Source organism: Saccostrea cucullata, unplaced genomic scaffold, assembly GCF_032062105.1.
Source record: "Saccostrea cucullata isolate Sc308-1 unplaced genomic scaffold, CSIRO_AGI_Scuc_v1 ctg660, whole genome shotgun sequence".
In the NCBI taxonomy this organism is placed as follows: Eukaryota; Metazoa; Mollusca; class Bivalvia; order Ostreida; family Ostreidae; genus Saccostrea; species Saccostrea cuccullata.
In genome coordinates, this window is record NW_026927717.1 from 241,542 (window position 1) to 268,768 (window position 27,227).

Sequence of the window (27,227 nt, forward strand, 5' to 3'; positions counted from 1 at the left end):
TTTTAATATTTAATTGCAATTTTCGGATAAACCACAGATTGTAAGCGTTAGACATTAAATACAAATATTTAATTCATTGCGTAAATTTCTTCCCTGAAATAATTTAATACTTGTGAATAAATTGATTAGGTACAAATGTATATTTTTTCATAAATAATTCTATTAATAGAGTTTCATAAAGGATGATGTGACATAACTGCTATCTGGGGCCCCTTTTTCCACGACGAATTATATTTAATCTACAACGATGTTGGTAGTTTTCAAACATGAATGAATAAATACGACGCCTTTTGAATAGTTTCAGTAGTTCAGACACATTTTAATTATAAGGAATATTGCATTATCTTTGATTTTTTAGACTCTATCACAGCTAAATTCGGCCAGGCTTGTGCGAATATTTTCTTTTATGGCAAGAGAATGGGCGGGTCTTAGGACAATAGAGGGAGATGCTTGACCGAGAAGACCTTATATGGCTATTGTTATTATTTCGCACTTACTCATTGTCCAATCCGATGACAGAACAACAAAACACGCTGGTTACGTTTACATTTTTATCGCAGACACGTGGTTTAGATCAATTTACCTGTTATCCTTTTCTACATTTCAAACTATTATAATGGTCAGCCAGTGCTGTTTATACTTAATACTACGCATGGATTTTCAGCATTTACGGTATTTAGGACAATTAAGAAATGCACATGAAACTTGTATTTACCGATACTCGGGAATAAGTGTAGACTTATCGAATTGCTCACCAAACACGCTACAAAACTTTAAACTAATGCATATCGTGTATATTCTATCCATTGTTTGTAACTGTATATAAATTTTACTGTGGTCTTGGAAATGGTACACATGTAGGTCCGTGTCTAATCTGTGACTCAAATGCATAAAAAATATCGGAAAGCAGTAAAATTCCAAGCATGTTTCCATATTTTTCCATGGTACTCACTCGTAACAAATTTCATTTAGCTGATTGGTCAGTTAGAAAGTATCGCCTGTGCCTCGATTAGCATATGAATTCATTCTTACGTCAGAAAATCTAGTTCCGTCGATCTGTTTATAATGGGAAAGGCTAACTAGATTTTACAATTTTTTAAAAAATAGCATGTGAGCGCAGTTAGGTACAATTTTCTCCTTTCACATATAGGTAGATTTCAATAAAATACAGTGACCAGCCAAAGGAGAAAATTGTACCTATCTGCGCTCGTATATTTTAAGGGCTTCAAAGAGTGGGGCGGGGTTAAAATGCAATGGGAATTGAATGTAAACATGATACCCCTACCTCAATAAAAGAGCCATATCTTCCAAATCATGTTTCTGCTTTTGTTAAAAATAGTATTCCAATAAAGGTACACATATCAGTGATTAGTTACATACAAAAATTTGAATAAAATTTAGACATTTAATTTTTTGTCAGTATACGAGGGGCCGCAAGTCACCTCATCCTTTATAATAGCACCCGTGAGAAACGGCACATAAATTTGTAAGGGATTTTTGTGCAACAATTACATGTATGTTGAAATATCCATAATTAAAGGAGTCATAGTTCAACCTTAAGATGTGAATTTCAACATTTACACAAAAAATCGTAAATCCACACCCTTGAGAAGAAATGAAAAAAAAAATTAAAGTCTCCATTTCATAATAATCCATTTAATCATTGTCAAAAAATATACATAAATTAACAACTTTTGTAAAATTACCAGTGATCTCAATTTTTTTTATCATAATAATTAAATGTACTTTATAATTTAGATTTGAAGCTTTGCAAGTATTTAAATTAAAATATTGCAGTAACTAAACAAAATAATTTTTTCGTCTTGTCAGAAAACGTTCTGCATTTTGAAAGGGTGTGGATTTTGCATTTGCATTTATCGTGTTTTGCGTGTATCGTGTTTTGCGTTTATCGTGTTTTGCGTTTATCCTATCGTGCGTGTATCCTGTCCTATCGTGCGTGTGTCCTATCGTATCGTGCGTGTATCCTATCGTATCGTGCGTGTATCCTATCGTATCGTGTATCCTGTCAAGAATAACGATGCGGGTACTGTATACAGACCCTCAAGGAATGACTGTCAGAGACCCTGAAGTACTATCTTTGTCTCAAATAAAACGTAAACTTGGCAGACTTTCAACAGATTAGGTTTGAATATTTTTTTAAAAGAAAGATAAAATTTAAATGTAATAATGATTTTTTGGTTTGTTTGTTGTTTTTTTCACAACAAAATTATATAGCCTTAGATATTCTTGAAGAAAAAAAATTACCCCGTTGGCACGATACATGTAACGAACACTCACTGTTCAATAGCACTGAATGCCGAGCAGAAACCTGAAGAATTTTAATTGTTAACATCTTTTTAGGAGTAAAAATTCTTGACCAAGATGTTAAAGAACATTCAATCAATCAGTCACTAAAATTTTACACTCGGGGAGGTGTATAGCAATTCACAGAACCTCTTTTTAATTGGATTTTCATGTACAGATCTAGAAGAGGAGTAAAAGGTAGTTAACTTTGTTTCGTGTGTTCTGAAGTAGAGAATATTAGAATGAAAGGACCTTGTAAAGAGATGATCAATATTCGTTCGGAATTTAAATTTTATACCTTTCTTTGGTACAGAATTTAAGAAAAACGGTAAATGATTTAGGATTATCAACTTTATTTCGAGTTCCCCTTGTAATTATCATTACTTGAAACCGGGACAAGTGCCAGCGCCACTTGAACCTTGATTACTGGAAAAACTCCTACATAAAGAAATACATGGGCGCAGACATTTTGGACACCAAAGTTGGGCGGAGGAGAAAATGCACCTGGTGCCTGATTGGTAAATAAGAGAAAAGACTTGTTATGTATCTGACAAGTGAAATAAAGTTGATATAAATCTCATATCAAGACTTGAATTTCTTTGAGATATATAGGAGTTACAGGTAAAAATTTGAAGGGAGGGGTGCCCTTTGGTTAGAGATTTTCATTTGATGTCAAACGCACCTTGTTGTAAACAAATGGGAATTGAAAGTAAAAGTGCAACGGCGTGATATATTTTTTCTGGCATGTTTTGTTTTCCAATATCTCGAACTTTCACGGCAAAAAGGTCATTTGCCCAAAATTCAATATATGTATGAGTGACAGGGGCTCAAGTTTGTATGGAAGTATATGGGAAAACATTTGGTGGTGTTTGTCCTACTTGCAAACTTGCGAGATTTGCGTACATCTACGCCGGCGAACCGACCCCGTCCGGTCAAATGATAGTGAACATCGGGTTACCAAAGGACAAAATGCGCAATCGGCGACGCAGTTACATGCAGACAAATGAAGTCCCACCAATGCACTTAGGAAAATAGGAAAATAAATTTTATGTTCCAATTTGCCGAAGGGGCTATCTAAGATAGTTGTAGAATTCTACTGAGTAATTTTTGCAAGTGCAGTGATTTAATTTTTAGCAAGTAAATTATTTTTTTTTAAGTGAAACATTTGGAGATAACGAAAAGTATTCAAGTTCAAATGTCCATAAAACGATAAAAAAAAAAGGAATTTAACTGAGCAATCGCGGATCTCCTTAACATCAGAGGTGGGACCTGGTGCCATGGAGGAGTGAGCATCTCCTTCCGACCGGTTACACACGCCGTGTGCTCCTTGTTATGATCGGGAAATAATTAAGGAGAGACCTGAAAGAATTGAGAAATATTTAACTTTATAGCTACGAGTTGCCCACTTGACACAGAAAAGTCTTGAGCGCCTGCTATAGTGTCGCGAAGTAAGGAGATGTTCCTAACGTCGCTAGTTCGAATCCCAATAAGGGACGGGACATGGAGATCGGTCCTTCAATTCGGATGAGATGGACCATTGTTTCGTACTGCATTTTACCTTAAAAAGCATGTAAACTGTTAACCGCTATTAATATCATTTAAATCTATCAATTTCTGAAATAAATCTGTAATTTTTACATTATTGATGAAGCCATCTTTATAAAATAATGTTTGTTTGCTCACTCCAAACAGACTAATTAAATAGTCCCGACTGCGAACCTGCATTACCTTTCGCAGGAAACCTGTTTAATTCATTCTCAAGTATTCTCTATAAAAACTAACTACATTTTTGCAGGTGCTTTTGACGTTCCCCAGTGTGCCTGAATAGTTTATTTCTTAGCAACTGCTCGTCGCAAATGATTGACATTTAGCACTCTGTGCGGCATTCAATATTATGGAATTCACTTTCATCGAATCCGATATCAACTGAACTCTCTGTGTATCCATGCTTCAATCTGTACAAAATTACTCAATACTCATTTTCATAAGACAATGGATTGTTGACTCGAAGTGTCGATTGATAAAAGGAATCATTAACACAAGTATAAGAACCTAATTTAAAGTGCGCTAAATTGACAATCAAACGGGTTTGTGAATACAGAATGAACACAAACTTGTGGCTAAGAGGATGACCTCTCATTGCATCCAAGTAATCTTTCTTTAATTTGGCCAAATGAAGATTTACCTATGTATGAAGTTTAACAGATAGATAAGAAGGGCACTGGAATATTAAAGTACTTGTGACCCCATTAGAGAGTTTCTATATAATAATACTGATAAGATCCTTGTATTAACATTAGCATTCCTTTAGAAAATGGCGGGAATATCTCTTCTTACCCTGTCTGTTGTGTTTTGGTGCTGTTTACTCCATGTCCTTGCATACGATGCGCAAAACGAGGATAAAGAACCGATGAGGGAATTGCTGGTGAAGCTTCAAGAAAGGATTTCTTATCAGGATGAGCGGATCATTGCCCTAGAAACCAAACACTCAAGACTTGAAAAAGTTAATGATGAACAATCCAGGAAAATTAGAGAGCTTCAGGAATCGAGTTCAGAACAGACAAGAATAATATCTACATTGCAGACATCGTGTATAAGAAATATTAAGACATTTGGAAGTAACCTTCGTAATCTTCATCATACAATAAACAAGACATTTTCAAACCACTCCGTCTCTTCACATTCATTCAGTAAATCTAATACATCAGTTGGATTGTTTCGAAAAGGTGAGTATCTTTGTACGTTACAAAAATCTTTTGAATATTTTTCGTACATATTCATTTGACATTCCACAAATGCTCATATGAACATGTCATAAATGCTCTGTTAATATTTTTTTTTCTAAAAAAGAAATAGCTACATGTGTGTTGTTTTGTTTTTACATATTCTATAATGAATAATGGTTCCTCTGTAGAAAGACTGTTGGTACCAGTGACATCACCAGCACCAACCCAATCGGCCGGAACTACGGTGGCTTTCTATGCTTATGTATCCCATAAACTGGCAAGCCCTGGTAGCCATGTCGTTATCGCCTTCGATACTGTGATAACTAATATCGGAAACGGCTACCATCCTCATTCCGGAATATTCATCGCACCTCGAACAGGAACCTATGTGTTTACTTGGTCTTTTCGGATACAGAACGACGCCCATCTGTCAACTGAACTAATCGTGAACGAAAAGGCAATAAGCGCAGTCTTTTTTGACGCAACGAATGGTGTAGGTGGGAACTCAGCAGGGACTGCTGTTGCTCAATTAAACCAAAACGATGAGGTGTTTGTGCGAATAACCACGTCCAACAATCTGGGTGACATTTTAAGTGATGTTATTGGAAGATCCTATTATGGTGGTTGGATGATAGATTGATATAATGTTTATTATCGGCATAAGAGAAAAACGTAAATTCAATAAAAATGATCATCAATTAAAACGTTATAAGAATATCATTATGTGTTGCTTATAATTAATTAGGATGGTCCGTTATATTCATACGAAGTGTTCGCGTGTCAGGAATTTCATGCTTTTCATTTTGTACAATATTCTTGTGGTATTTTTTTTTTAGCTCTACTGGTCAGAGACCAAAATAGCTTATGCAATAGTAATGCGTCCGTCCGTCTGTAAACAATTTTTCAAAATGCTACTCCTCCTACAGTTTTGGTCTGATTTCAATAATATTTGGCACACAAGTAGACTACACTACGATAGACAATTCTGTATATCGGTTTTTGAAATCAATGAACTGTGTTGTCATGGGCACTAAAAATAGAAATTTCTTTGAAATTGTTTCAAAATGCTACTCCTCCTACAGTTTTAGTCTAATTTCAATATAACTTGGCACACAAGTAGACTATAAAAAGGTACATAATTCTGTATATCGGTTTTTGATTTCGATGAACGGTGTTGCCTTGGGCTGGGCAAAAATATCGGTATTTCGGTATTTTGCAATATAATGACAAATAATATCGTATTGCAAAACTTTTTGTCCCCCGCTTGAAAAGTGGGGGATATTAATTTGGGTTTGTCCGTCCGTCCGTCCGTCTTTCTGTCTGTCTGTAACGGTTTCGTTTCCACACGATATCTCGAGAACCCTTTGAGCTTTTGCAATGAAATTTAGCATAGCAACTCCCTATGGACTAAAGAAGACCCCTATGATTTTGAGGTCCAAAGGTCAAGGTCATAAATATGCAAATTCTGTCTGTTAAAACACTTTTGTTTCCACACGATATCTCTAAAACCATTTGAGCTATTGCAATGAAATTTTACATAACAACTCCCTGTGGCCGAATGAAGATCCCTATTGATTTTGAGGTCAAAAGGTCAAAGTTCACGGTCGTAAATTTATACATTCTGTCTGTGTGTAACACTATCATTTCCGGGCGATATTTCAAGAAGATTTTGAGCTTATGCAATGTAATTTTATACCAAAACTCTCTAGGACCTCTCCCGCCCCTCTCAAAGTGCCCCGCCCCGTTTGTTTTATTAGTATTTATAGTATTACATGCCGCTATTTTTAGCGCAGGGGCATGAGGAGAGTTATTGCGTATAAAACAGGTTCTCGGCGGACTTTATGTTCTTATTACATCTATTAGAACTGTTTAATAAAGGCTAAATAAATCAAACACCATGGATTGTGTAAAATTTTGAGAATACCGAACATAAATATATACAAGTATGTGACTTCAGTTCTGCATATACTTGACACCGTCTAAAGCGATTCCGTGGTCTAGTGGTTATGTCTCTCGCTACACATGTGAGAGGTCCCAGGATCGAATCTCGGTCGATCCTTTCTTTTTTCTTTTTTTTAAAAATACTTTTCTTTCCTTTTTTTACTAAATGATAGTATTCAGCATGTGAAATGAAAAATTTATGAGGTTAAAAAATCATCATTACAATGTGATAAATATACCATATAAAAAGAATCTTCTATACACATAATAAAGAATAAGCAATCAAATCTTTATATGCATATTGACATACATGTATTTTATTTGCTACAGTATACATGTATACATTTACTAATTCTACAAATTCAGTCAGGGGGATCCGACTTTTTCCCTAAGCGGGGGACACGAATTCTCTGAATTAGCTTGTTTGTAATATCGATATATCGGCAAAATGTTTAAACTCAGGAATTTTATCATTAAATATAAAAATAAATATAAGAAGAGTTGTTAATAAGCCAAACAGTAAGAAAAACGCTATTTTATGGATGTCAATTCCAGAACATAGCTTTAATAAAATCAACAATTTTTTTTCGCTTTTGCTAACTCGTCATAATTATGTTTGTTCTTCATGTAAGTTAAAGTTTATTTCATAAGAAAATGCCATTTTAGTAACGTTGGAAATATTGCAATACATATCGCAATACAGTTAAAAACATCGCAATACGAAATTTCTGGTCAATACCCAGCCCTAAACTGTTGCCATGGTTACTAAAAATAGAAAATTCTGAAAAATTGTCTCTACAATTTTGGTCTGATTTCAATATAACTTGTCACACAAGTACACCAAGAAACAAAATTCTATATACATCGGTTTTTGATTTCGATGAACGGTGTTGTCGAAGTTACAAAAAATAGAAATTTCTGTGAAATTCTTTCAAATGCTAATCCTCTGACAGTTTTAGTCTGATTTCAATATAACTTGTCACACAAGTAGACTACATTAAGATACACAATTCTGTATCTAGGTTTATGAATTCGATGAATATGCCTTGGTTACTTAAATACAAATTTCTGTTAAATACTCTCAAAATGCTACAAATGCAGTTTTAGTCTGATTATAATATAATGTGGCATGCAAGTAGACTACACCAAGAATATAAAGAGGTTTAATCAAGGATCATTGTTCTTTTTATTGCTGTTTTAAAGTTTCAATTCCCAAGTATTTTATTTTCTCTTCCATTGCTATAAGTACAAACCAGTAGAGCTTCAGTCTCGACAGAGACTTTCGGTTATTTTTTTGCAACCATTCTTGAATGGAAGATGTGGCAATTATCAACATACGAAGGAGCGTTACGGTTTAATATATCTCGTCTTTGACATGGTAAAAGTGCATAATGAATTAAAAAAATGAAAGTTATTCAGCTCGTAAAAATTACTATGAATAAGTTGCAAATGACACAAAGATATTTTGTTTTTACATTTTCCACCGCACTTGCAGCATGGCCAACTCTGCAGAAACCGTGGCCGTTATCACATGACAAAGATCCTGGGGCCCGTTTCATCAAAGGTCGTACGCCTAGTCGTAGCGCTACACCGGCGTAGTCTGAACTAGCAGAAAAATTTGCCTCTCATTAAAGATCGTATCTTTACACCGGACTAAAGTTGGGCCAAAATTTTAAGTCTGCTTATAGGTAGGCGTAAGTTTGGGCGTAAACTTAAAATATGGCGACAGTGTTACTGGTTAGAAAACGAAATCGTCCTTCTTCGAGACCGCAGTAATGTCTTGGAAACTTTAGGTGATATAGACCTAAATGAGAGGTATAGGTTTCCCCGACACGTCATAATTAACATTGTCAACAATGTTGATCGAACCAATTGTTGATAGGAAAACAAGAAGAACACGTGTTATACCAACTTATACGCAGGTAAATTGTTTGACTTTACACTTCATTTCAAATACCGGTAAAAGACAATTTACACTTAAAAGTATTTTTTTCTGCACATACAAATGTGTATATCTGCAGCTATATAATTTCAAAGTAATGACGTTTCTTTGTTTGTTGAATAAAAGTATTGTTGACAACATCGTCATTTACTTATAAATCATAGAGATATGTACATATTATTAAACAACAGTGCAGCAGGTATATTTATATGCAGGTGCTTGTGACGCTCAGATATATACCTGTCGAAAGCAGATTAATTCTCCGAGTCAGGAGATCTACATGGAATTTCCCGATCATCAGACAGTAGCATTATTCATAATGGTAATTTTTTTTAAATAAATGATATTCACTCGGTAAAGATTTGCTTTAGCGTTGAAGTTTTTTTTTATATATATATAAGACATAGGCGTCGGAACCCCGGGGGGGGGGGTGCATTTTTTTGCAAAGATAGACATAATACAGGCATCGAAAATTAGGATTACCTTTTTTCGTTGGTTAAGCCCCCTCCCCGCCTTTAAATTTGCTTTCGACGCCTATGTGAGGGAGAGTTTAATTTACAAAAACATTTAAAGGAATTTATAACCTGAAATCTATTTCTTTTCAAAATTTTATGAGAATTAACCCACGCAAATTTTTTAAGCGATCCAAAGGCCTGTGGTAAAAACCAAGAAGCTTATTTCCTACTCCTTTGATGACCTAGGAGGAATTCTTGCTTAAGTGCTAATGCGATGCGCTCAAGAGTGGTTGCCTTTCGTTCTTCAGTCGTCAATCGTTTTTCTTCAATATTTCTCCTCATTTTTTTTTATACTGACAAGTTCATTCATGGTCACATCCGAAGAGTTGATATCCTCTTTCCCTTTATATATATTAAAGTATACATTTTTTTATAATTAAATCGTGTTCATATAGGTTAATTAAATTGGTTACACGGTATTTGTATTTCATAGTTCACTGTGTAGAAAACGTACTAGGGTAAAGTGCGTTACCCTAGTCCAAGATGGCGACAGGCAAATACACTTCGATCATTTTTGCACTTGGTTTCAGAGTTTTACAGACTTACATTATAAATGTTGTTACAATTGAAATATTTGATATAGTAGAACATAATTATTGCGAAAAGTTGGCATGACATGCGCTGATTGAAGCCAGATTGCGGGTACAAAATTTAAACATGATTAGGGTAAAGTTTTGACTAGGGTGAAGAGTTCTTTGGGTGACTAGGGTAAAGTATTTGTAAAATATGTCATTTTGCTTGTTATTGGTTATCAGGACCTGAAAAGATTCTATTTCGATGGAGGTTTACTCCTCCTAGGCATTTGATCCTACTTCTGGATTTTCCATGGATCCGTGTTTTATACCCTGGCTGTCGACAGATTTTTAGATCATTGTTCTTTTTCTTCACCTTTTTTCATTGAGCGCACTCTAGGCATGTTCTTGTTGACGTAACCACCAAAAGGTTTGAGATTCTGAGCGTAAAGGTACATGTATGTACGGTTCGATAAGTTCGCTAATATATGTTGGAGATTTATCATTAGAATTCACCGATATTTATTCATGAAAAATTGAAGCGTATTAGCTTGTCGCCATCTTAACTAGGGTTACGCGCTTAACCTTATAAGGCTAGTGCGTCTCTACACAGTGATTGTTTACCTTAATTCTTTCCAGTTCTAGCCCGTTTATTGATAGGTGCTGTGGACTCCTCTCGTACGTTTGGCTCATCTCGCACATTTACTTTCATGTTAATATTATCACCTTCCGCTGGGAGCTCGACTTCACTTCTTTGATTTAAAAATCAATATTTTAACGGCATTATAAACTATGTTTGCCTTATTACATTTCTCTCTCTCTCTGTCTCTGCATACTAGTGTAAGAGCAAGTAGAAGTTTGCTGATAATAAAGGATTTCTCATTATTATACAAGTCAAGTAATTTTTTTTTATTTTACTAGTATATCAAACTTTATGCAGAACATGGATCATCTGGTTGTCGAACGATTTTAATAGAAAGAGGAATGACTTACACGAATCCTAGAGTATTGGTAATCATGCGTAAAAATAAAGTTCTTGACTCAAAATGGCTGAATGGCTTGCATTTTTTAAATACATTATTCATGTAAGAAAAAGCCATAATATCTTATTTGTCTCAAACTTCATTTTATTTGAAATATCGAAACATTAGTTGCTTGATCAACGGTGATGCAATATAAATTTGTATTAATTTCGGAGGGAGGGGGGGGCTGTAAATAATATTACAAACTAAATAATAATTACATTAAATTCTGATTTATACATGAATATTCATTTTCTTCCTTTCTCTTTAAATAATACTGAAATGAGAAAATGTTAAAGTAAAATTTATTTCTTATACGATATATGTCACCTTCAAGATCTCTATAAATTAAGGCATGTTTCCTTTTAATCAGAGCAAGTTTGATTAAACTATAAATTAGCTTTTTATACTGTGTATTCATGTACTATAAACATGTTAAACATGGACAATGTTTATGATTTTTTCGCATCATGTGCAATGCCGCGTTGTCAAGGACTTAGTCCTGCGAATAAGCGTATCGTTTACGACTAGACTTCCGCCATTCGCTGAAACGCAAATTGAGCCCAACTATACACCTAAGTTAAGGCTTAAATGTACGACTTTTGATGAAACGGGCCTCTGGGTATCAGCTCATACTTCATCTTGAGAGACATACATCTTCATTTTGAAATTTGTTAAATTCTTATAATTTGTAATTTACTATTATATTATATTACATCGATGAATCCATTTAATTAGCAAATGCACTAAAACTTCTATTTATTTATCAATTTTTTTAATTATTTATTTTGATTTGAAGACAGTCTGAAATAAAAATGATCGATATTTCAGCCTTGAATATCTTGTGCTTTCTCTGCAAGGATGCTTTTAAAATTATGAAAGTAATTTTTGAAATGCTAAATCTTGTTTGCGGCGGAGTTGATGCTTTGTATCAATTTTACTTGTATTTCATTGAATTGTTTTACAGTAGACTACTGACACTCTTATCATCAAATAGTACATTTTTTTCCCAAAAAAGAGGAAATGTTATCTAGTACCTTTCTTGATCATCATCAAAACAAATAATTCATCCATCTTTGTTTGCAAATAATGAAGCTGACTCAAATTAAAGAAACATTTGCCACCTATTCCTTACCGAAACTTTACAAGCGATGCATCAGAGCTTTAAATAATATGAACAGTTTTTATTACCTCTAAAAAGACTTTGACTAAGCAAATTACTTTTGTGGTAGATTAGATATGTTCGTTATAATATATCAAGGTAACAACAGTAAAGCCACGTTAAAACATAATAACCGGCTGAAATATTAAAAGAGAATAATGCAATGTTATCCGATATTTCAAATGCCCCGGTTTTTTAAAGGGTAAGGCAATTTTTGTAAGATATTTATAGAAAACTATTGAAAAAATGTAAAGTATATTGTTGTAATAAAGGAGCATTGCCTTGCTTACCTTTAAACTTACTAGAAGTGCACTCCCTGGAACTAACGTTGCAGCTTGTTGGTAAGTTGATTAATATACGTCATTCCGCAAATGATAATTTCATATAAATACTAAAGAAGATTTTTAACCTTTTTTTCCAATATATGGTATGGGAGGGGAAAAAACGTTAATCTGCTTTAAACCAGGGCCAGTTTAGTAGTCTCTCAAATTTTGAATTTCAGATAAATGAAAACAAACGACAAAAGGATTTGATTTCAAAACTTAAATGTCCGCTTTGAATTAAACATTATTTATCATTGTCACTGCGAGGAGGTTTGGTCCCCAGGCGAAACAGTGAAGGAGCATTTGCTCAAAGAAACTTTGAGCAAGAGCTCAGCTGGAGTTGATAGCTAAAGCTTCTTGGCAGGTAAGAATCCACTGATTTTCGCGAAGGCGGTTTCTTCGGATATCGCGTGTCTCAGCTGGTGTTTGCTGTTCTTAAACGATGCTAATAAAAATATTAGGAAAAAGTTGCCTGAAATTATTAACCCCATTTCAAAAAATGATATCTGACTTAAACAAAGGAAACGTAAAAAGTTAGGCCAGAGTGAAAGCTAGATAATTTGACAAATTGGCTAAAAGTAATAGAATTGCAGATGATATTATAGTGATATGGTATGCTATAATTTAATTTGCAGTTGCTGGTTTCCACATCACGATTTTTCAAAATGTCCGGGGGAATACATCTTCAAGACATTAATCTAAATGAGGTACATGTATAATACTTGTTTGTAAACGTATATTTATCCTTATTCACATAGTATCAATGTCAGTTTCAATATTAATTGTACACGCAATGTGTATGCATTTTGTGTCATATTTTCTCCTTTTCCTAAGTACTGCACATTTCGCCGTTCCGTCCTGATAAATAAGTTAAATGCACCCTCCTTAACGTAATTTCGTTTTAAATAATCTGCACGCTTGATTTGTATTACAAAACCCTTCACCATGAAAAAGCTCATTTTATATCTCTTTAAATCTGCATTGTACAACGGATTTTGTGGCGGAAACATTCGCACAGTGACACAGCCCTGTTAGTCCGAAATATCTGACGTTTTCAAGGATTTTTTTTTAACGATTTTGATATTTTATTTGGATTGTCTATACATGTAATTATAGTATAAATTTTCTGTATCTTTCTTAAGAATAAAATTTAAGTTTACTTGGAACACATTTCCTATTAAAAATGCGTTATTACGGATAATTGAGATCTGTTGTTGAAAGTCTGTTATTTTATAAACACCGTTAAACTGTTATTATACCTTTCTAGTGCATTCGAGAGCAAAGCTTTGCAAAGGCAATGGGACAGTATTTCTCAATGGCAAACTTTCAAAAATATTATTTAATAATGCTTCGACTCTTTAAAAAAAAAACTTGGAGGATACCTCAAGTATGTCCCTTTTAAATGTTAACTTAAAGATAATACAAAGTGGTCTTTTTGAAGAGACGAAATCATAATGCACCCATTAGATAAGGACAGAAACGACTTCTCGAGGACAATAGGTGAATAGCTCCTACCAATTTCTTTATTTCCATTCATTTTGATTCTATACTTCGTAAAGTATTTCGTAATATGGAAATAGTTGAAACTGAAGATCAACAAGCTTTTACGAGAATGGATTGTTCATTATCTTATTCATTTATACAAAATTTTATTCACAATTAAAAGTGAGACTGGGCAGCAGGCAATGGCTTTATATCTATTTAAAGTGTGGTTAAAATTCTCCTTTACATACCCTGTGATGAACATTGATAAATACACCGTATAAGTAGAATTTTTAGCGAGGATTTAGGGACCAGGCAAAATTTATCACAATGATGGGACCGGTACAAATAGGCATGGGACAATGAGTTTTTTCATCGAAGAAAACGATGGGTCTAAAACATTTTTACCATTAAATACCCATGAGACACAAACTTTTTTCCCAATTATTTACAGTACCTTATCCAAGAGAAATATTTATTAAATTGAAAAATGTTATTTTTTTCCAACAAAAATATTCTTTTTAAAAGGTCATATCTTTAAAACTCAAACGAAGGCTGAAAGCAACATGAATATATTCAGTTAATGGAAAATATTACAAAGTGACAAGCACTGCTAACAAGGAATATGAAAATGAACAATATCGATGTTTAAAATATCTGTATTCTGAAAAAAAATCTTAAGTTTTTGTTGCAATAATCTCCTTAAATCAAGATGTATCGGGGGTAACCATGGGACGGTGACTTTTTTATAAGTCTGAAGGCATGGGACAGATATTTATTTTAATACGAGTGTCATGGGACACGTACTTTTTTGAAATGAGAATTTTGTTTTGTACTGGTCCCATCATTGTGATAAATTTTGCCTGGTCCCTTAATTTTGGCATTATAAGCGAGATTGCTGTGATCGCTAAAATTGACTACCACTTAAAAATGTATTGCGTTTAATTTGTAATAGGTTCTTTAGTGAGCATTTTAAAATCGCTAAAATTACATTTTGCTAAAAATAAAATACCAGATTTAAGGACATACCGCTAAATATGCCTTTCGCTAAAAATTCCACTTATACGGTATTTGTTTTAACAAATATGTATTACAATTTAAATTTTAGGCAAATCGGCCATCCAATACCTATGTGAGCTGTTTGGACAGACATAGCAGAGGCACAGAGGCCGGGTCTGATTATGTTTGTTTGGTCGGTAACATTTATACATTTCCGTTTATTGGCAATTGAAAGCACTCGCTTTGTGATCGGAAATTCATTTGTACTATTCAAAGCCGCGACCGATCTAAAATAAAATGGAAGCAACTTTTTCCTTCACTAACTGCTCAGCTCCTTTGAGTGAAAATTGTAAGCAATTTGGACCTAAAAAAAAAAAACAGAGGCCTCGTGTCACGATACATGTAGACCTTGGCATGATAAAGAACCTTTATTGCTAAATGGCCCCAGTGGCGAGTAAAGACCTTCACTGGCATATGGTGACTTTGGTACCCAAAGTAGGGTATTCTCAATGGAAACACAATTCGAAAATATGAAAGTAGGCCAAGGTTAAAGTTATTTCATAAGTACAGAAATCTCCAAGGTCAAAAGGTCAAGGTTATTGATATCCGATAAAAGGTCTTGCCACAAAAAATACATATCTGAAGTATGGAAGCCCTAGCTCTAACCCTTCGAAAGTTATGACCAGGGTTAAAAATTTAAAACGTTGGTCAAACTCAAAGGTCAAGGTCAAAGGGTAAAAATTCTTGATATCAAATGAAAGGTCTTGTCACAATTAGCCCCAACCCTACAAAAGTTATGGTCAATGCTTGTTTTTCAAAAGTAAGTCGAACTCCAAGGTCTAAAGGTCAAAGTTCTTTGTATCCAATGAAGGGTCTTCTCACAAGGATTACATGTACATATGTGATGTATAAGATCATTAACCCTTAACGTTCAAGAGTTATGGCCAAGGTTAATGTTTCTTCATAAGTACGAAAATATCCAAGGTCAAGATTGATGGTATCTAATGAACGGTCTTTCCACAAAGGATACGTATGTGAAGTATAAATGTCTTAGTATCTACTGTTCAAAAGATATGGCAAAAATAAAAGTTTGGAAGTTTTGTGTAAAAATGGATCAAAAAGTCAAATTTTGTGGTATCCAAAGAAAGGTCTTTTCACAAGGAATACACAGGTGAAATAAGAAAGTCATAGCTCAACTAAATCAAAAGTTATGGGCAAGGTTCAAGTTTTCGCGGACAAACAGAGACAGACAGACGGAAGAACAAGACAAAAACTATATTCCCCCGAAACTTCGTTTACGGGGGGCATAAAAATTAATCATAATCAGACACGCTCTCTCAAGCTATCGGCAGCAGAAGAATTATTATATAAAATAAAGTATTTTTGATAATCTTAAAGAAGTGCGAACGATAGTATTGTTCTTCCGCCTACCTTCAACTGAAGTCAATTTCTAAAAGTTATTAAAACATTGCTGTGACGTCATGCTTTTGTTCTTGCAGTCTAAAAATTTACCTGTAGCCGTCCGATAATAATAATTACCAGTCTGATAATATATTATCGGACGGCAATGATAACAAAATCGGACGGTATTTAAAAAAACAAAAAGAAGAGTGAAATTAAGGTTAAATATTTTAGAAACCCCCAATAAAAATGTTAGGAAAACAATTCAGGGAAAGCAAACGCAAGGCAATTGAATTGCTACAAAATAGCAAATCCATGAAAAAAAATCCAAGTTTAAACCTTCAACAAAATTAATACTTTCCACTCTTTAAAAGAATTTTTGATACAGCACTTTGAATAAGCGAATTTAAATCCATTTTTGCAAAAAAGTCTGCAAATCTCCTTATTTTATGTTTATTCCCCGATGGCCACTCTTTTAAACCTCAGAATCTAAACTAACACTTCAGGGTAAAAATCCGCATTTTTACTTTCCATGGTGATGGTTAGAATATCACCCAAAATTATGTAGGTATTAATGTCAATTTATGCACATCATAAATAAAATTGCTCCCCAAAAAAATCTTTCACCACCGGACCCCTGTCCTGTTAAACTAAACGGCTGCCATAGAATGAATGAAATGAAACAAGAGTTCACTCACTTTTTTTACTGTCTCATTTCTTTTATCTACTTATCAGACGGGTAAAAACAATGGATGCATAAACTCCCATTGTGTTATTATCGGACTCCTCCAGGTAACTTTTGGACATTTAAATGGCAATGTTTTAAGTAAGATATATGCCTCATACTATTATATATGTAAAATTATCAGACAGTTTTCGGCCCTAACGGGCCTCAAACAGTCTGATAATTTTACATATAGAACAGTATTCGGCATATATCCATTACATATATTCGAATGATTTTGAAATTTTTATACATATTAATATGAATTCTCATAAAAAGTTACAAATTTGGGAAGACAATGAGAGGTAACTCCTTTTGGTTGTAAAACGTGTGTTTTTCACTCTTATAATAGAAGTCATCGGAAAACGGATATTTTTAAAACATCTTTCCCCACGTGAAACAAAAATTCCTTATAACAGGAAATATGGGCTGTCATTTTACGAATTATGCCAAAGCTTTATGTGTTTTGCGGGGGGGAACATATGTTAATGGACCTTAAACGACAAAAATGCTTATTTTTCACCAATTTAAAAGCGATATACAACTAAATAATTGTATTTTATTGATTTATAGTTTTTTATTGCGTAAAAGATAAAGAAGATACATTTTATCCTTTTTAAGACTATTTCAGAATATATGGTGATACTTGAAAGTTCGATTTCAATCAAAAATATCGTCCACCCGCTTTTTATACCCCCGCAAACGAAGTTTGTGGGGGTATATAGGAATAAGCTTGTCCGTTTGTCTGTCTGTGCAAACGTGTCCAGTCCATATCTTTCTTACTGAGGGACATTAGAATCTATTACTTCACACAAAGATTGTTCATAACCTAAGGGTGTATCAGGACCTTAATCAGAGGTCATTTGTGGAAGTTCAAGGTCACTGGAAGAAAAATTTCATAAATTGTGTCCTGTCCATATCTTTCATAGTGATAATCTTGGTAAGTTCTTTTTTCACACAAAGATATCTCATGACCTAAGTGTGTTATGACCTTGTCCCAAGGTCATCTGTGCAAGTTCAAGGTCACTAAAAGAAAAATGTTATAATTCATGTTTGGTGCATATTTTTATTATGGAAAAACTTGAATCTAAAACTTCACACAAAGATGACTTAAGACCTGAGGGTGTGTAATGACCTTGAACTAAGGTCATTTGAGTTCAAGGTCACTGAAAGAAAAATTTCATAACTCGTGTACGGTCTATATTTTGCTTATGGATAAACTTGGTAAGTTCTTATTTCACACAAAGTTTCCACATGACCTAAGGGTGTGTCATGATCTTGTTTCAAGGTCATCTTTGCAAGTTCAAGGTCATTAAAAGGAAAAGTTCATAATTCATGTGTGGTACATATCTTTCTTATGGAAAAACTTTGTAAGTTCTTGTTTTATACAAAGATTTTTATGTCTTGAGGATGTGTCATGTCCTTCACCGAAGGTCATTTGTGCAAGTTTAAGTTCACCGAAAGGAAAAAGGTCATAATTTTTGCCTGGTCCATATCTTTCTTATGGATAAACTTTGAGGGTTCATCATTTACTCAAAGATTGCTAATGACCTGAGAGTGTGTCATAACTTTGACTCAAGGTCACTTGTGCAAATTCAAGGTAACAGACAGAAAGAAAATCATAATTCATGTCTGGTCCATATGTGTCTTATGGATAAACGTGGTGAGTTCCCATTTTACACAAAGATTGCCTTTGACCTGTGGTTGTGTCACGCCTTTAAACTAAGGTCATTTATGCACGTTCAAGGTCACTGACAGAAAAAAATCCTAAGTCGTGTCTGGTCTGTATCTTTATCTTTTTCTTATTAGGCTGAACCTTTGTTTCTCTCATAAAAAATATAATGAGCAATTACATGTACATTTGCACTAGAAATGTCTTAGCATTTCTCTCTTCTCTTAAATCCAAAAAATATTCATACTTTGGCACCTCTAAAAAAACCCAGCGGGGGTATTTTGTCCCTTTTGGACAGTTCTAGTTTAGAGCTAGAATTATTTATAATAATTTATAATATACTATTTAGCGCTGGAACGAAAATGATTAATCAATCAACATTAAACTTTTTTTTTGTATTGAACAAAAATTTTATGGCCAAATCCTCATTAATATTGAATTTCAAGGGTGCAAATGGAGGCAGGAATCAAGAGTAGAGTTCGTAGTTCTTTAAGAAAGTTAACCTTTCAGGTTACATTTACTTCTAGATTAAATTTCATATTTTAAATGAACGAAAAAAAATATATACCAAAAAAACTCGAATATCTGATGAGCATTATTATTTAAAATGCAAGAGTATGATAAATCGTTTTATTGTATCATTCGTACTACATATATCAGATTGAATTGTTCTTTTTTTAGGATGACGATCAACCAGATAATCTCTACTCCAGCATCGTTAGCCGACAAAGCGGAGGAATAGACGTTGGATCTGACTATGACTTTGAGGTAAACCGGTGAAAAAAGGCTATATTTTTTTTATTAGGTATTTCAGGTGACCTATATCTGTTTTTACAGCTGTAATAATGCGTGGTTCGTCGTGCGTTAATATATTTTTATATATATTTGGCAAATAGCATCTATGGGTTAAGGGGAACAAAAATTGTGAAATTCATGGCCCCTGCTTCCCTGGGGCCTGAGGGGTGGGGCCAAAATCACCAAAATTAATGCAATATTTTAAAACCTTCATTTTTACTCCTGGACATCTAGCAGTCAAACTGTTGGCATGATGATAATGAGCATTGAGTCCTCTATCAACATTGTGAAATTCATGGCCCCAGGGTCAGGGGTTCTGGTCTTAGGGTGGGGCTATATAGATCATATAGTAAAAAAGCATTATTTCCTTTAAAATCTTCTCTGCTTCTTGGTATTAGATAAACTTACTAAGCACATAGTTATAATGAGCAAGAACGCCTCTTCCAAAGTTGTGAATTTTATGGCCCCAGGGTCAGGGGTTCTGGTGTTAGGGCGGGGATCTATTAATTATATAATGAAAAGACGTTAATTCTCTGAAAATCTTCTTCTCTGCTCCTGGATATTAAATTAACAAACTAAGCTAATTGTTATGAAGAGCAAGGATACCTTTTTTAGAATTTTGAATTTTAAGGCACCAGGGTCAGGGGTTCTTGTGTTAGGGCGGGACTCTATTGATTATATAGTGAATATGCATTAATTGTTTGAAAATCTTTTTCTCTGCTCCTGAGTATCAAATAAACTAAGCACATAGTTATGATGAACAAGATTGCCTCTTCCAATGTTTTGAATTTTAAGGTCCCAGGGTAGAGAGTTTTGGTCTTGGAGGAGGGGGCTCTATTTATTATATAGTGAATACATGTATGCATTAATATTCTTCTCTGCTCCTGGGTATAAAATTAACTAAGCACATAGTTATGATAAGCAAGATTGCCTCTTCCAAAATTGTGAATTTTATGGCCCCAGGGTCAGGGGTTCTGGTCTTTGGGGGGAGGGGAGGGATTCTATTGATTATATGGTGAAATGCATTAATTCTTTAAAAATCTTCTCTGCTCCTCGGTATTAAATAAACTAACGAAGTACATAGTTATAATGAACAAGATTGCCTCTTCCAATGTTTTGAAATTTAAGGTCCCAGGGTAGAGAGTTTTGGTCTTGGAGGGGGGGGGGGGCTCTATTTATTATATAGTGAATACATGTATGCATTAATTGTTTGAAAATCTTCTTCTCTGCTCCTGGGTATAAAATTAACTAACTAAGCACATAGTTATGATGAACAAGATTGCCTCTTCCAAAATTGTGAATTTTATGGCCCCAGGGTCAGGGGTTCTGGTCTTTGGGGGGAGGGGAGGGATTCTATTGATTATATAGTGAAATGCAATAATTCTTTGAAAATCTTCTCTTCTCCTGGGTATTAAATAAACTAACAAAGTACATAGTTATGATAAGCAAGAATACCTGTTCCAAAATTATGGCCCCAGGGTCAAGGATTTTTGTGTAAGGGCAGGGCTGTATTGATAATAGTGAAAATACATTAAATCTTTGAAAATCTTCTTATCCTTTCCTGGGTATTAAGCAGATGAACTACCTTTATAGCTATTATGATGAGCAAGGGCCCTTCTTCCAGAACTGTGAATTTCAAGGCCCCTGGGTCAGGGGTACCACAGAGGGGGGGGGGCTCTACCTTTATACTGAAAATGAATTAAATGTATGAAATCTGCTCCTGTGGACCTAGGGTCAGAGGTTCATGTGTGGTATGGGGCACTACTGATTATTGCTGAATATTACTGATTACTAGTAGTTGAAATGCATTTTTTTTCTCTACCCTGCCTAAGGGTATTAAGTAACCAAACTAAGCAGTTGCTAAGTGTATAGTTATGATGAGCAATGGTGCCTTTTTCAAAATTATGAATGCCATTGTGTCTAGTTTAAAACATGAACCAAACTCAATCATTAGAAAGTTGTTGCATGAATATATAAGGCCCATGGGCCTCTTGTTGAGGTATCACTATTTAGTTTGTTGTGTACGACAGGACATCAACGATATAAGAAACGTGGGAAATTTGAATAACGGGCTTCAGTGTCTTATTAATTAGCAATATTTGTGATTTATTATTTTTTTATGTAGAAAGGGTGCAGCCGTGGGAACGACAATGAAGCTTATGACACGATGGACGATTTACACAATGGAAAAAGCGAAAATGTAGTGAAGCAAGTCACAAAATCATCTGAGGTATACCAAAGTCATATTTCATATCAAGAAAACGATGAATTAATTATAGTTAATATTTAAACGAAGGTTGCATATGAAACTTAGATAATTTAAAATAACCTTTTTTACAGTCTAGAGACAGCTCTGAAGAAGGAACTGGAATCGGATTTCTGACAAAAAAGAGACTTGTTTTTGGAGTCACTGTGCTAGCTATAGTTGTTGCTATCATTTTAGCGGTTGCCTTAGTTACACAATCAGGGGATGGAGATGAACAACCAAAAAGTACGTTATATACACATTATATGTGTTTATTACTAAAACAGATTAAAAAAAATAAATTGGAGAGGAAGATAGAATTGTGAATGTTTCCAATTTATTTTATTGTTGCACCAATTGCTTGCCCGGCAATATTTACCAATACAGGCATCTTAGGTTTTTTGTATGTATCATATGTCCATTTTAAATATCGTAGTGTTTGGATGGCAATGACCAATATTTTTTCACTCCACGAATTTATTGGACATTCATCGTATAAATCTGTCCAAACAGTGAAATTACAAAATATTCATGATAAGGAAATGTAGATTACCCCTGGTATTTTAATTGTTTGAAGGTTATATTTGTGTGGCCTACACGTACCCGGTATTTTGTTTATTCATATTTGAATAAAACCGAGGAAAATGTGTTTTTCGACCGTTAGGATGAGCCATGTTGCACATGTACCGGGTATATATTACATGTATCTGTGTAATAGGAAAGGAGAAAATGTACGGCTGGAATAGGAATCGAACCCGAGTCCCCTGCATATCAAGTCAAGTGCTCTGCCAACTAAGCTATCCAGGCTGATATTTACTGTCAAAACCAATACACCCCTCCTTCCTTAAATTGTCTTTGCAATCGAATACATTACCCAAATTCTTCTTACCCCCTGCCAGAACGTACGACTTTCACCTGAAATTCCAGGTGTGGTCAATGGCACCAAACAGGAAAGTAGAAAATGTATGGCTGAACCGGGAATTGAACCTGGGACCCCTGCATCTCCAGTCAGGTGCTCTACCATCTGAGCTATCCAGGTCTTTTTGCAATAATCGCAAGGAACTGTAGTAAACGAGTTCAGAAGAAGTGCACGAATGCACCTATTACAATTTTCACTGTCCTTACACGTTCGTTAGATGTACATGTAGCTTCTACTGAAAAAGAGATCACGAATAGTATTCAAGCTCAACAGTCCATTAAACAATACAAATCAGGCACATACCAAACTGGGACGACTAAACACGGATAGAATCTGGTGCTATTAAGCATCCCTTCTGACGGGTCACATCCGCATTATGCTCCTTAAATTGATGAGAAAATTATGAACGGATAAATCCATCGACAAGTCAGCGTGTAGTAAACTGCCTAACGATTAGTATTAAAAACGACAGTTTATAGTATATAAATCAATGATAAACTAACCAGATCATTGTATCGACCAAAGAACTTCAAAAATTGAAATAAATACAAAAGATTAATATCCCAAAGGCAAAAAATAAATAAAGAATTATTAACTGAATTCGCACTGTTACGGTTTAATTAAGATAAAAATTCTTATATATAATTCTCTGAATAATGATTTGTTTTGTGTGAAAAAATATTTTTTTAACAGAGTAAATCAATGCTAAATGTATAACAAAAAACATTGATAAATGAGAAATAACTTCTATTTGTTTTGTAGAAAACAAGAAATCAATGACCTGTCCAAATGTTCCCACTACAGGAATGAACTTTATTGCAGAAGGAAAAACAGGTTTGTTTCCAGAATAAGAACAAGATGAAACACTAAAAAATATCGAAAAATCTATATTTAGCATATAAGTCACAGTCAGGGTAACAAGAAAATCGCATTGACATTGGTGTCATCTGAAAGAACTTGATTAGAGGAGTATGCATACAGAATATTGAGTTTCTATCTCCTATGGTTCAAAAGTTATGGCGAAAGTTCGAAAAAGTTAGTTTTAGCATATATGTCAAAGTCACAAGGTCATTGAACTTGATACAAATTGGAAGAGGTTATTATACCCCACGCAACAAGTTGTGTGAGGTATAATGTTTTTGACCCGTCCGTCAGTCAGTCAGTCAGTCAGGGTGTTAGTCAGTCCTGGTTTTCTTTGTCAGCGCAACTCCTCATTAACTGCTGCACAGAATTTCGTAAAACTTTGCAAATATTTAGGACACAATGTGTAGCAGATTACCAGAAAATTCCGATTCCTTTATTTTTTCCGGGAATTTCAGCACTTCGACTTTGGGGGGGGGGGGGGGGGGGGGGGGGGGAGGGCATGGGGTATGTATGTGAGCTTTACTTTTTCTTTCATTAGAAGAGTAAGCAGACTAAATATGAAGTCTTTTTCTTACTATTTAAAAGTTATGGGTAAGGTTAAAGTTGACAACAGAGAGACAGATCGTTAATATTATGGCCTCATAGTATTTCATTCGAAAAACAATGCTTATTTTATACATCTGTGAACAGAAAACTACAAAAGATATTTTTAAAAAAAAAAAGTTTTTACAATATAACGTACACATTCTAGACTATCATGATAAAAATTCATAATTTTTAAATACACATAAACAAACAGACGGTACGAAAACATATACGCCCTCGATCTATCGATCCGGGCGTATAATAACAAGTCCATTCAATTAACGTAAAAACGATTGCGTTTCTTGTCTCCGTGCAATAAAAAGATGAAGATAACGAACAGAGATATAAGATAGCAAACATAAATATGTTGAAGCTGTGAAAAGAGCATAAAATTAAGTTCCACTGGAATTAAGGTAAAGTTATACATGTATGCAATGTACAGTAAGCATCCCCCCGCAAACCGGTAACCATGTAATTACAACCAAACGATCCGTTTTATTTCCTTATTATAATTATTAATAATATATATACATAATACTGATTTTCAACCATTCTTCTGAAAACCCTGTAATATTAACTTTGTTGTTTTGTCCATTTTATCAAAATTGCAAATTTATTACAGGAATCAAAGGTCGTCAGTTTTTGGTGTGTTTTACTGACAATCACCTTAATGCAAGGAACCAGAGCAAGACTATATTTATTTTATCAGATGAAGATTTTGATTATAAATTGATTTCGAAGTTTTCCGATTCAACAAAACTGTTCAACGAAGTAGAAACACAATCCACAAACTTGAAGGAGATAAATGTCACAAACATGATTTCACTGTTACATTTCAAAATCGAAGAAAAGGCAGTGTTCGTCGAGGCTTCAAAAGACGTTTCAGTCATCATTATTGACAATTATAAAACTACCTCTGATAGCACTGGAATTTTACCAATTCAGTCTTTATCTAATGCGTACGTCATTTCTACTCCTAGGCCATACAACAGTTCACAATATACTCAATTTGCAATAGCTTCTCCAGCAAATGGAACCAGAATTAAAATCCGTTTTTATTTTGATCCAGATTTGCCAAAGGTAATTAATGGAATTACTTATCGAAATGGAAGTGAGTTCATTCTTATTCTAAATGAACTCCAAACATATCAAATATGGCACAAGGTTGATATGACTGGGACGTTAATAAATGCTTCATCGCCTGTAGCGGTTTTTGCCGGGAGTCATTGCCAAAAGATACCTTTCGAAAATCGAAGCAATGCTGGATTTTGCAGTAAGCTTGATGAACAACTTCCACCTATTGACAGGCTGGATAATATGTATATAGTCCCACCTACCTATAATAGAATGGGGACAGTTTTGAAAATAGTATCTCCTTTCGAAACCCGCATTACATATAAAATAGGGAGTAGAATAACAGAAAAAATACTCCAACCCAACGGATACCTTCAAATCACTTTCTTAAAAGAAGATGTAGTTGTGATAGATTCAGAAAATCCCGTTTTGGTCACCAGTTTTTCTACGGGATCTGATTCAACAGGGGACCCCTACATGATAGCTATGCCAGGAATAAGGCAGTATTCAGATAATTACCTAGTAGAAGTTCCTGGAAATTTCAAAGAAAGTTACATCAGTTTAATAATCGAAGAAAAATCACTTTATAACCTGGTTTTGAATGGAACAGAAATAATACATTTTTTGAATGAAAGAAAATTCTACGCTACCGTGACGTTAAGAAAAATCAAATTTGTCGTACTGGTTTTACAAATATCGGAAGGTATGTTAAAAATTAAATCTACAAATAATGCTTCCTTCGGATTAATTGTGTACGGTCATAGAAAAAATGACGGACATGGATTTGCAGGAAAAGCAGTGTTACCTGATATTTGTATCAATTCTAACTAGTAAATAACATTAGTTTTCTTTGCTTCTAGAAACTTGTCCTTTTTAAAGTAACAGTTAATCATGAATTATTAATGTTTTGTTTTTATTTTGTTATCTCTTTTTTGAAACATGTAAATTATACATTTTCAAATATTGCTCTTGATACGGTCGATCCGTAGATAAATTGAATTGACGGCATAATTTGGTGTATTCCTATTTCTTGCATGTTCATTATGTATGACTGTCTGATTCATGTATGTGTTTACGTACAGGTTCATTTTGTATGTTTAAGCCTTTCACACGTTCTTCAATAAGCTTGAAATACAGTTTGATTGGGTGGTTAGCTGCTTATACGCAGTAACAGACACTTCGCTTGATATAGATTTATACATACATTACATGTGTAACAGAGACAATCTTGTGCCGATCTGCTGAGGATTGAACCAAGGGCCTCTGGCTTGCCAGTCCATTGCTCTACCAATTGAGCTAAAGTGTTAACCCACAAGCCCAAGCTAGTAGGATACCTTGTATCTTACACTACTTCATTGTCCCCGTCCAGAGAATGAGATGTCCTCAGCTCTTTTGGAGTGCCGACACCTGTGGGGCGAAGTTCTAGGGGCAATTACCCTTACCTGCCAGAGAATATCCGGGTCCAAACGTGGGCGCCAAATGTAACAGAGACAATGTTGCGCCTCTGAAGGGGATTGAACGCAGGGCCCTTGGTTTGCCAGTCCAGTGCTCTACCAATTGAGCTACAGGGTAGTAAGATACCTTGTATCTTACACTACTACACATGTATGGAACGCCAAGGCTGCCTTATGTAAGATGAATTCATTTAATGCTGTGGATTGATAATTATATGCTGTGGGTCTGTTATTTCTGTAATTAAATGTTGTGTGATTATTATTATATACTGTGGTTCTTTTATAACACGCTGTTATTCTTTTATTATATGTTGTGGTTTCATAATTATATGTTTTGGTTCTTTTTATTATATGTTGTAGTTGATAGTCTCATAACTGCAAAGTTGTGTGCAAACAAAGCGCGTTATTCAATTTGTTTGCACACACTGTTGCAGATATGAGACATCTTTCACAAAATAATTCATTGCTTATTTTTACATTTTTTTTTAATCTCTTCCATTGCTGCAAATGTGATTTATATATTTTAAAATGCATGTACTATCCTACATGTAAGGTACTGCTAATGA

At 34.4% G+C, this 27,227-nt stretch overlaps 1 protein-coding gene across 3 annotated transcripts; it reads left to right on the forward strand.

Annotated features, from left to right (window-relative positions):
• Positions 1 to 12,416: 12,416 nt before the first annotated feature.
• Positions 12,417 to 26,096, forward strand: LOC134275328 (IgGFc-binding protein-like). 3 transcript variants are annotated; one of them, XM_062757602.1, is made up of 8 exons: positions 12,417 to 12,465; positions 13,083 to 13,154; positions 15,038 to 15,121; positions 19,407 to 19,493; positions 21,646 to 21,750; positions 21,861 to 22,011; positions 23,447 to 23,518; positions 24,756 to 26,096. In XM_062757602.1, exons 2-8 carry the CDS (start codon positions 13,113 to 13,115, stop codon positions 26,036 to 26,038), a joined length of 1,824 nt encoding a protein of 607 aa, XP_062613586.1. In that variant the 5' UTR covers positions 12,417 to 12,465; positions 13,083 to 13,112; the 3' UTR covers positions 26,039 to 26,096. The 3 variants fall into 3 exon arrangements, with proteins under 3 accessions (XP_062613586.1, XP_062613588.1, XP_062613585.1); XM_062757604.1 differs by lacking the exon at positions 12,417 to 12,465 and adding an exon at positions 12,693 to 12,811; XM_062757601.1 differs by lacking the exon at positions 12,417 to 12,465 and having other exon boundaries at positions 12,693 to 13,154.
• The last annotated feature ends 1,131 nt before the right edge of the window (positions 26,097 to 27,227 follow it).

Excerpts from the sequence above, each read along its gene's own strand:
- LOC134275328 (XM_062757602.1), top strand. The coding sequence starts at position 13,113 with ATGTCCGGGGGAATACATCTTCAAGACATTAATCTAAATGAG. Across the intron at positions 15,122-19,406 it reads GGTCTGATTATGTTTGTTTG|GATGACGATCAACCAGATAA; the intron begins GTCGGTAACATT and ends TTCTTTTTTTAG. Across the intron at positions 19,494-21,645 it reads GATCTGACTATGACTTTGAG|AAAGGGTGCAGCCGTGGGAA; the intron begins GTAAACCGGTGA and ends TTTTTTATGTAG.